This window comes from Cherax quadricarinatus, chromosome 5 (assembly GCF_038502225.1).
Source record: "Cherax quadricarinatus isolate ZL_2023a chromosome 5, ASM3850222v1, whole genome shotgun sequence".
NCBI classification, from domain to species: Eukaryota; Metazoa; Arthropoda; class Malacostraca; order Decapoda; family Parastacidae; genus Cherax; species Cherax quadricarinatus.
The window spans coordinates 37,159,131-37,171,525 of NC_091296.1; the positions used below are offsets into that span (position 1 = coordinate 37,159,131).

The window sequence follows — 12,395 nt, forward strand, 5'->3', positions numbered from 1 at the left end:
TCATATGTTACCTAGATGCTAAAGGGTTAAAAAGAATAAATTTTTCCCTTTATAGGTCACCAATGCCAGTAATTCAAGCAAGGACTGGTGAGAACTCCAAGTGGGAGCAAAAATACTCATTTAACTGTACAATTCAGTAAAGACTGAATTCTTCTCAACAACAAGGCAAACCCACAAACAATTGCAAAAATCAATTAGAGAGGAAACAAACACATGGATAAGAGCCAAGATATTGTGCATATAGAGATGCACAATTTTCTGACTGCATAAAGAATACAGTAGAACCTCTACTTGCGAGTGCATCCACGTGTGAGTTTTTCCAAATACAAGCAGTCGAAAGGTTGATTTTTTGCTTCCATACGCAAGCAAAATTTCCGTAAGTGAGCAGACCTCAAGGCAGGCTCCTTGATCCTGGTGAGGGGCTCTTGCTCTTGATCTAGGAAATTGTATCTCATTTGTTTGTTGGACTATCTTATTGAAACTTGGGCAATGTATGATGGAAAGATGCTTCTTAATGTACACCAAAAATGAAAGAAATCGGAGCATAAATAATGGAGTTCACTTCTCAGCAATTAGCCACCCCTTAGTGGTATTTTCGTATGGTTTTATGGTTGTATTCTCGCTTTTTGGGTCTCATTTGATAGAATGGAAGATATATCACAGAAATAGATATGATTCTGATTGCTTTCACGATGAAAAATACCTTGAAATTGAGCTCAACGAGGGAGAAATCATCATTTGCTTGACTATGTTCAAGAGTAAACAAATGACGTCACTGTCCATTCCAATATGCAGTCATGAATGGGCTGACATTATTTATTCATTATTGCAATAAGGCATAACAGTAAATCTTACATTTTTTGACTCACGAAATCGTAATGACATGATTGCAAACAAACCATGCCACGGGCAGGGACAGAACCCGCGATCACAGTCTCAAAATTCCAGACCGTCGCATTAGCCACTGGACCAGCTAGCCACAATAAGATTCATCCAACTAGGTGCATTTCTACACCATAGGAAGGTTAGCATAGGCACCACTGTGACCACAAATGCAAGTTTTTACAGACGAATCTCCAGCTAGCGTGGCTGTGACGAACTCTAGCTCAAGTCCCCTCAAAGTCGTCAACATGACTCACGAAATTGTAATGGCATAATTGCAAACAAACCATACCACGGGCAAGGATAGAACCCGCGATCAGAGTCTCAAAACTCCAGACCATCGCGTTAGCCACTGGACCAGCTAGCCACAATAAGATTCATCCAACTAGGTGCATTTCTACACCATAGGAAGGTTAGCACAGGCATCACTGTGACCACAAATGCAAGTGGCTAACGCGACGGTCTGGAGTTTTGAGACTCTGATCACAGGTTCTATCCCCGCCCATGGTATGGTTTGTTTGCAATCGTGTCATTATGATTTCGTGAGTCATGTTGATGGCTTGGAGGGGACTTGAGCTAGAGTTCGTCACGGCCATGCTAGCTGGAGATTCGTCTGTAAAAACTTGCATTTGTGGTCAAAGTGGTGCCTTTGCTAACCTTCCTATGGTGTAGAAATATACCTAGTTGGATGAATCTTATTGTGGCTAACGCGACGGTCTAGAGTTTTGAGACTCTGATCGCGGGTTCTATCCCCGCCCGTGGTATGGTTTCTTATATTTTTTGTGTGAACAAAAATTACAAATTATTTATATTGTATTAATAATAATAGTAATAATAATAATATAATAATAATAATACGTATAGTAATAATAATACGTATAATAATAATAGTATAATAGAATAATAATAATAATAATAATAATAATAATAATAATAATAATACATATATAATAATAATGTACTACATAATAATTATAATAAAAGACAGCTTCAAAAGGCCGTCACTAGATGGCTGTGTTTACCACAACAAAGAGGGAGTGGGTGTGGCTGTCTCCACCTGTTACATAATGACATTTTATTCATTCTAGAGGATATATCAGGTTTCTATGTTATTTACATTGTTTATTAGATGAACTGTGATAGATAAATAAGCAGTATACATGATATTAGTGAAATTATTCAACAAGTATTTTGCCCGGTCTCCAGACAAACTGTCGTCCACCGCTGACACCGCCCATACCACTACATGAATTACACATTTTATTTATTTTAGAGTATATATCAAGTTTCTATGTTATTTATATTGTTTATTATTATTATTAACCCTTTGACTGTCGCGGCCGTATATATACGTCTTATGAGGTACCGTGTTTGACGAATATATACTCAAATTCTAGCGGCTTCAAATCAAGGAGAAAGCTGGTAGGCCCACATGTGAGAGAATGGGTCTGTGTGGTCAGTGTGCACCACATAAAAAAAATCCTGGAGCACGCATTGCATAATGAGAAAAAAAAACTCCGACAGTTTTTTTAATTAAAATGCCGACTTTGTGGTCTATTTTCGTATAGTATTTATGGTTGTATTCTCGTTTTCTTGGTCTCATTTGATAGAATGGAAAACATGTTATAGAAAAAGAGATGATTTTGATTGATTTTACTATAAAAAAAACCTGGAAATGGAGTTCAAAATAGGGGAAATGTTTGATTTTTGCTAATGTTCAAAAGTAAACTAATGACATCATTGTCCAATAAATGTCCAACTAGCCATTCTAATATGCACTCATGAATGGGTTGATGTTATTTATACAATTATTACAGTATTGGAGTAGTCTGCATAATAGTAAATTTTCTATTTTTGTTTGAATAAAAATTCAAAATAGAAAGCAAGAGGGGCCTGGAGAGATGACTGATGAACTAAGAAAATGTTATTTTAGAGCCAGGAATGTCTGCATTGCTCATTCTGGACCTTATTTTGAAATTGTCATATTTTTTAATTTTCGTGAAATTGGCCAAATTGCAAATTTCTGACCATGTTATTGGGTAGTTGAAATTGGTAAATGGGCAGTTTCTTGTACTCAATCGATAGAAAAAATGGAGTTCTAAAGAAATAGCTATGAGTTTGGTCGACTGAAACAAACGAATTAGCCGAAAATAAGGCTCAAAGTGGGCGAAATCGCCGATTTGTAAATATCGCCAAGGTCGCTAACTTCGCGAGAGCATAATTCCGTCAGTTTTCCATCAAATTTCGTTTTTTTGGTGTCATTACAATCGGGAAAAGATTCTCTATCATTTCATAAGAAATTTTTTTTTTTTTTTTTAAATTTTGCGACACCAGGAGACACCTCAGGATTGGGGGTTGCGACAGTCAAAGGATTAGAGAGAGAACGAGAGAGAGAACGAGAGAGAGAACGAGAGAGAGAACGAGAGAGAACGAGAGAGAGAACGAGAGAGAGAACGAGAGAGAGAACGAGAGAGAGAACGAGAGAGAGAACGAGAGAGAGAACGAGAGAGAGAACGAGAGAGAGAACGAGAGAACGAGAGAGAGAACGAGAGAGAGAACGAGAGAACGAGAGAGAGAACGAGAGAGAGAACGAGAGAGAGAACGAGAGAGAGAACGAGAGAGAGAACGAGAGAGAGAACGAGAGAATGAGTACATGAGAGAGGACAGTGCAAGTTACGTAAACAAACCAGCCAGACACAGTTTTAATTCACTCCGCAAGCCGACTAGAAAAACCATCTCATATTTATGTTAATTTATTGTGCTGTGGGTATATTTATCATGCTTACATGTTACATAGCATGTTTATTATATAATTTTGAAAAAATATCATAGATTAAGCAAAATGTCTATATTAACGTTTTATACGACATTTAATGTGCCTCACTCTCTGACTTTTTTGGGATATCCTAGGTTCCCTATACATATGCTGCTATGTATGATAATATATGTAATTGTATTTGTGTATACCTGAATAAACTTACTTATTCAGAGTTATTATTATTATTATTACACATTATAATCGTAATAAAAAGGAAGCGCTAAACCCACAAGGGTCGTGAATAGCTATAGATAGAAGGCATACGAAAGGAATATTTTTCTATAGTTAAGTAACTGGTGTTTGAATAGAGAAAACGTAATTCTTCTGACACCTACCTGGAGTCTACCTGGAGGGCATTCCGGGGATCAACGCCCCCACGGCCAGGTCCAAAACCAGGCCTCCTGGTGGATCAGAGCCTGATCAACGAGGCTGTTACTGCTGGCCACACACAATCCAACATACGAACCACAGCTCGGCTGATCCGGCACCGTCTTTAGGTATCTGTCCAGCTCCCTCTTGAAGACAACCAGGGGTCTTCCGGTAATGCCTCTTCTTGCTGGTGGGAGGCTGTTGAACAGTCTTGGGCCCCGGACACTTATTGCGTTTTCTCTTAGTGTACCAGTGACGCCCCTACTTTTCACTGGGGGTGTGTTGCAACACCTGCCAAGTCTTTTGCTTTCGTATGGAGTGATTACTGTGTGCATATTAGGGACCAGTCCCTCCAGAATCTTCCAGGTGTAGATTATGATATATATCTCTCATCTGCACTCTAGTGAGTACAAGTCAAGTGCTTCTAGGCACTCCCAGTAGTTAAGGTGTTTGATGGAACTTGTACGTGCAGTAAAGGTTCTCTGTACATTCTCTAGTTCTGCAATTTCACCTGCCTTGAATGGGGATGTTAATGTACAGCAGTATTCCAGCCCAGAGAGAATAAGTGATTTAAAAAGGATCATCATTGGCTTAGCATCTCTTGTCTTGAATGTTCTCATTATCCATCCCATCAGTTTCCTCACAGATGTGATAGTGGCATTGTTGTGGTCCATGAAGGTGAGGTCTTCTGACATTACCACACCCAGGTCCTTCACATTACTTTTCCGCTCTTTTGCGTGATTGGAGTTTGTAGTACGTATACTCAGTCCTAGTTATTATTTCCTCCAGTTTTCCATAATGGAATAGCTGGAATTTGTCTTCACTGAACATCATATTATTCTCTGTTGCCCATTGGAAAACTTGGTTTATATCTTCTTGGAGCTTTGCTATGTCCTCAATGGATGACACTCATGCAGATCCTAGTATCGTCTGGAAAAGATGATACCATGCTATGGTTTACATCTCTGTCTATGTCTGACATGAGAATAAGGAACAGGATAGGTGCGAGTACCGTGCCTTGTGGGACAGAGCTCTTCACTATGGCAGCATCTGATTTAACTCTGTTTACCACTACTCTCTGTGTGTGATTGGTTAGAAAGTTGAAGATCCATCTGCCTACTTTGCCGGTTATCCCTTTAGCACACATTTTGTGTGCTATTACACCATGGTCGCAGTTGTCAAAGGCTTTTGCAAAGTCTGTGTATACTACATCTGCATTCTGTTTGTTTTCCAGTGCATCTAGGACCATATCATAGTGGTCTCGCAATTGTGAAAGGCAGAAGCGACCTGCTCTGAAACCATGTTGCTCTGGGTTGTGCAATTTTTGGGAGTCCAGGTGGTTTGCTACCAACCGCTTTGTAAACAAATCTCATATTAATGTCAATTTTTATACTGTGGGTGTATGTATCATGTTTATATGTTACTTAGAGTGTTTATTACATAATTTTGAAAAAATATCATAGATGGATTAATAGAAATGTCTATAGTAACTTAATATAAGACATTTAATGCGTCCAAGAGATTATTATATGGCGTTGAGTAGAGAGACTCTTAGTGATTTTCATGTGTACCTGAATGCCAGCACAGTAAGTATATTTAGATGCAGGTACACAAGTATAATTATCAGAGTACAGTTTAATCTGTTCCAGAGAGATCGGTGGAAACTGAAATCAGCAAAAACTGAGACCATTTTCCCCATAAGAAATAATGTAAATCCAATTAATCAGTTCCAGACACCCAGAAGTATTATCAAAAAAAATTTTTTTTACCTTAAAGATAGATTTACATGCACAAAAGAATGAACATTCAACATGACACTTACCTTTATTGAAGACTATTGTTGGTGGATGGAAGACAGGGAGGAGGGAAGAGGGAAGAGAGATTATTCTTTGGAAGGGGAATCCCCCTCCATAAGGACTCTAGGTACCAAGTCCTTATCCAGGGTCACTTCCCTTTTTTTTTTTTTAATGGAACAAATCTTTCCATCCTACTCCACACTGCACAAATCTCCATTACTACCACCCTCTACCACCATCACTACCACTACCACCATCACTACCACCCTCACAACCACTACCACCCTCTACCACCATCACAACCACCCTCTACCACCATCACAACCACCCTCTACCACCATCACAACTGCCCTCTACCACCATCACAACCACCCTCTACCACCATCACAACCACCCTCTACCACCATCACAACCACCCTCTACCACCATCACAACCACCCTCTACCCCCATCACAACCACCCTCTACCCCCATCACAACCACCCTCTACCCCCATCACAACCACCCTCTACCCCCATCACAACCACCCTCTACCGCCACCACTTTCGTATTTTTCTACAAACTTTTTCTTGAATTCTATACACATTCTTTATCAAAGGACTGGCACTAAAAGCTTTCTTTGGGCCTATGGTGACTTATTTAGCAGTCACACACAATAAACAAGTGCCAAAAACAATGGATTATTAAGAAATGTTTCGTATGATCTCGCAGGATATGTTCGCTCACCGAGAAATAACACTACACTGCCTGAGATTGCGTGTGGGAAGCAGCTTTGTGTGTGATCTGGGCACTGGACAGATTCCATACAATCGACAAAAACAGAGGAAATCGACAAAAATAGAACCAATATTTTGATGAAAAAGGTCGGCGAAAACAGAAATCAGCGATAACGAAGATTGACAAAAAGGGAGGGTCCACTGAATATATAAAATATTCAATAACTTTAAAACACTTGAAATTTTTAAAAATTTCCAGACATAATAGAGATGTGCTCATGGAGAAAGTAAACAAACTGGGTGGGGCACGCCATATTTGAAAGACTGCTCGCCGTATAGCAAATTTTGGTCGTAACTTGAAATCACCATATTAGCGGAATGCTGTAAGGCAAATCGGCGTAAAGTGAGGCCCTAGTGTGGATAGAAATAATTGCTGGTGCTTTTGACCAGGTATGGCACCAGGGACTCTTGGCAAAACTGCAAGCACTTAAAAGTCTCTAGCTGTATACTACAGCTCCTTAGAGATCCACTTTCAAGATAATCACTAAGTAGTTTTCAAATGGACAGAGTCAGCAAGGCAACTGGTGTCAGTGTTCCACAGGAGAGCATGCTGGGTCCACTGTATTTGAATGTCTACTTCAATGACCTCCACCTTATACCAGAGTTCTATGCCTATGCATGGGACTCGTAAGAATAAATTGCCAGCTGCTCTCATGCACAATGATCATGAGTTTACAGCTATATCAGCCTGGCAAAAATGATGGCAAGTTACATTTGTTTCTTTGAAAACATAATGGTACTTGGAGACCACCATTATTTATGTTAATGCTGGAGCTCAGTGATAAGGTGGATATTCTAGGAGTGAAATCTGATTAAAAAATGTCTATTTAGAATTGCAGGGTAAATCTTGCTAGCAAGGCAGCCAAGAAGTTAACAAGTACTAATTAGGTGTGGCTCATGGCTAGGTTGTCAACACCAACAAACTCCTAAGTAGTGTCATTCCAGCTAAAACCTTGTGTAGCTTTAAAAATAGGTTAAAGTACATGAGTGGGTGTGAGTTGGACCTGCTTAGTTTGGGCCAGTATGCCTACTACAGTGCTTCTTTCTCATGTAATGAGTGTTCATGGTTCAGCTCCTGGCATGGGTGGAAACATTGGCCATGTTTCCTTACACCCGCTGTCCCTGTTCACCTAGCTGTAAACAGATACCTGGGTGTTAATCAACCAAGATTGAAGGACCCCAGTGGAAATCAGACAGACAGTCCCCGATGACACACTGACTTTCTTGGGTTATCCTGGATGGCTAACCCTCTGGGTTATAAATCCAAACAAATCTTATCTTACCTCAAGTCTGCTCAACAGTAAAGGCTGCAAAGCTTGAAATGGTACAAATGCTGTCACACCTTGAATATGCACCGCTTTTTTGCTTTGCCTGCCCCCCAGTCTCACCTGTCTTCTGAATAGAATACTAGAGAACTGAGCAAGACAACTTCTCTCTTACTTGGATCCAGCCTGGATAAATCTGTCATTTCAGCAGAGCTTTTAACATCAATTTTAATAATACATAATTTTAATTTAATAATTCATGTTAAGCACTAAACCCATGCAGTAGATGTGGTAGAGATTTGATCCTCCATCTGCTGAGCATAAGATAAACACTTCCTATTTGTGCTTGTCGTTCATTTTGTAATGCTAACATTTATTTGTACCTCTGTATGTATGCTCAAATTACTAAATAAATAAATAAATAAATAATGTGCATTGCAATTACTTCTTCATACCGTATGATTTATCTAAATAAAAGTTAGATATGTAATAGTTACTGACAACTACAACTTATGTAGAGCATGGAATAAGTAATCATTTGTTGAGCAAATTGTTAATTTACAAGGCACACTAAAGAATATCTCAAACTTGGCAGAATGTTAATAAGATACAATGGTATTTTCTGGTTGTTACATAACCTGACCATATATAACATAACCAAACTTAACCTAATATGTTAAGTTAATAAGTTTATTTATTTAGACACAATTTTGGGATGAATTACAATCGTTTTACACAGTAACATGCATAAAATATCTACGATAATCCAAGAAAATTCATAACGATTTCCATTGGGATCCTTAATAATAACAATCTTTATTTTTACAACTACATGATACAACTGATACAGACCTTGCTGACATTACTAGAATACTATACAAAAACCCCTCTGGTTGCCAGCTGCTCTCATGCACATTAATCATGAGTTTACAACTATATCAGCCTGGCATAAATGATGGCAGGTTACACAGATCACTCTTTGATGTTCCCTGTGTCCATCTCACACTATGTAAAAACTCAATGCACATAAAAGGCCCAAAAATCTGGAATTCGTTACCAGTGATTACCAAAGAAACACTGTATATCAATTCAAGACTCCTCTTAAAAACCACCTACTCACCCGAAACTAAATATACAGTACTTAATTTAACTTTACCTACATAGTTAACAAATCACTTTCTACTGCCTCAAAATATCATTACTCACTGTGTTACTCCCTTAGCCTTAGGACCCCATAAATAAATGCTCAAAGATCAATAAATTCTCATATCTAATCTAATGCAAATAGTACTGAATAACTTACATTTCATACATGTGTAACCCAGTTGTATAATTAGAGAAACCTTATCAAACTATGTTTTTATAGCATTACCTAATAGAATAATCCAATCTCTTGAATGCACTGGAACTCGTCTAATGACCATATGAACTGTTACTGCACTACAGATCATTGATTTGATTTGAGTAGCTCTGATTAATAAATTGTATGACTACATATAGTAAACTGATCATTTTGTTATATTATTCACTGTAATGTTGCAAAATTGTAAAACTATAATGCTTCAAAATTGAAATGTTCAAATTTCACTGTTTAAAATACTCAGTTGTACTTGATATTGTAAATTGTTTAATGTAACTGTTACCATTAAATTTATTATAGCTTAGATAATCCTAAGTTAATTTTAAACCTCCCCATAATGCTCTGCATACAAGGGGCTTTTGACATGTACACCCAACTACTATAATACCTTGTACAACTATGTATGGTGTCCTAATAAACTATTATTATTATTATTATTATTATTAATTATTATTATTATATACTAAGCATTTCCTAAACCTGTATTCCCTGGAACGCAGGAGGGAGAGATACATGATTATATACACCTGGAAAATCCTAGAGGGACTAGTACCGAACTTGCACACGAAAATCACCCACTACGAAAGCAAAAGACTTGGCAGACGATGCACCATCCCCCCAATGAAAAGCAGGGGTGTCACTAGCACGTTAAGAGACCATACAATAAGTGTCAGGGGCCCGAGACTGTTCAACTGCCTCCCAGCACACATAAGGGGGATTACCAACAGACCCCTGGCAGTCTTCAAGCTGGCACTGGACAAGCACCTAAAGTCAGTTCCGGATCAGCCGGGCTGTGGCTCGTATGTTGGTTTGCGTGCAGCCAGCAGCAACAGCCTGGTTGATCAGGCTCTGATCCACCAGGAGGCCTGGTCTCAGACCGGGCCGCGGGGGCGTTGACCCCCGGAACTCTCTCCAGGTAAACTCCAGGTAAATTAGGTTAATTTCCTCCTCCAGGATGCAATACACAACAGTTTGCTAACACCCAGATACCTACTCACTGCTAGATGAACAGAGGCACCAGGTGTAAAGAAACATGCCTGTTTCACTTTTGCTGAGGATTGATCCCAGACTCTGTTGTTGCCAACTGTGGCTCTGTTGGCAATGCTCTCGCCTCACACAGTATCTGTGATTCAATCCCCAGCATAGGTGGTAAGGTTGGGCATGTTTCCTTCCACCTGATGCCCCTGTTCACCTAGCAGTATGTATGTACCTAGGCATTAGTAGACTGTTGTGGGTTACATCCTGGGGGATGAGACTGAAAGAACCCCAATGGAAATATGACAGACACTTCTCAGTGATGAGCTAACTTTCCGGGTTACCCTGGGTGTCTAATCCCTCAGGGTTAAAAATCCAAACACATCTTATCTTACTATTAGTCTAAGTATTAGATACAGTCAAACATAGGTCACGATCATTAATGATATTTGTCAAAAAATAAACCAAGTACAGTGGAACCCCGTTTTCGTCCGGTCTGGATATCATACAATTCGTATTTCGACCACTTTTTTTGGCGAATTTTTACCCAGGGTTTCATACATCCACTGTAAATGAAATGTGTGAAAATAAACCACATGCATACTTATGAGAAGCTCCATTACTTTGAGCAAAATTACAACTTATGACCTCATCCCTTACATACTTCACATACATTGTATTTGCTGTTTTTCCTCAGACCACAATTAAAGTGAAGACATACTGCATTGGTCAATCACTACTGGCTACTAATTCATATACATGACTAATATTGTGTGCACACCTCACATATATCACAAGTAACTACTATGACTGATGACCCCTTACCACAGTGAACACAACGGCACCTAACCTATTTTTTGTTAATATCTCAAAAAAAAGAATCTTATTCCATGATATATATGGGTTATTTGTACTAAAAAGTAAATTAATATCACCGAGTTCTGCCAAGTTGTTAATAACTAAGTTTATTGAGGTACAGGTACAGTTACTGTTATTATAATCACAACTAGCGCTAAACCCACAAGGTAGGTAGAGGTACACATAGGTACAATTATTATATATAGTAACATATGTTCATCACCTAGGATAACAGAAAGTGACTCATTTCCATTGGATTATCTATGGGTAAATACTTTTACTTTACAAAACCACTAAAATATTCTAATTGTGTAAGAGGCCTAAATACGTATAAAGTAGCCCTCGCATGGGCCAGTAGGCCTGCTGCAGTGTTCCTTCTTTCTTATGTTCTTATGAGGTTGTACAAGACGTACCCAAAGGGTAATGACCCCCCAGGGAGTAAGTTTATTTAGGTACAGGTATACAAGAAGTTACACAAATTATCATACATAAATAACATGTAAATTATCCAGGATAATCCCAAAAAGTCTGAAGTAAGTTATTACGAGTGGTGGTGTTGGCTGCCCTAACATGAGGGTATCTTACCTTGCCCGAGGCGGTGCCACCAGCCACTCCTATCAAGAAAGGCGTCTTGGGGGTGAAGTCATTAGTAACACCATTGTGGGGTTTACTAAGATCATCAGGTCTGTGTGTGGACATGACTGTAGTGTGGTGTGTGAGGCCGGGTACTGGCAGCACTTCTTGCTACACCACGACTCTCTGCTACTACTACTGCTCACACCTCGCCTCACTCTCTGCTACTACTACTGCTCACACCTCGCCTCACACTCTCTGCTACTATTACTGCTCACACCTCGCCTCACACTCTCCACTAAACTAACTCCTAGTGTTGCACTTTGCACCTCGAGATTAGTGCTGAGTTTCACTAGCATGCAAGTCGCACATGCAGTGTTGCTAGGCAGCATAACACTGCTAGAGCAGCAGCCACCCTCAGAAAGCTGTACTACCCGCTAACAAATCAATAAACCAGTAAACCTTCTAAACCCTCCTCTGTCTCTTCAAATTTAGTGACGTTAAACTCTAAATTAATTTCAACTTGACATTCTATTACGTCCACTCCCTCAGGGGAGTAATAAGACACACGTGCAACACCTGGGTAGCTTTTTTTTATATATAACCTTCCCCAACCAGATGGGAAACCAGTCTTCAAATAAGGATACCTACGTGTTGATGTTTGTGATCTATCATCTTGTTGGTATTGTTAAGTATCATTGTAATGATTCCCTCTAGGGTAGTG

General features: G+C 39.2%; 1 protein-coding gene across 1 annotated transcript in view; it reads right to left on the reverse strand.

Annotated features, from left to right (window-relative positions):
- Uck (Uridine-cytidine kinase) overlaps positions 1-12,119 on the reverse strand; it is a gene marked incomplete at its 3' end in the record, with an annotated part of 82,520 nt that extends 70,401 nt beyond the window's left edge. The window contains 1 exon segment of the mRNA XM_053771035.2: positions 11,684-12,119. Coding sequence (XP_053627010.2) covers positions 11,684-11,797 — 114 coding nt within the window.
- Between the last annotated feature and the right edge of the window lie 276 nt (positions 12,120-12,395).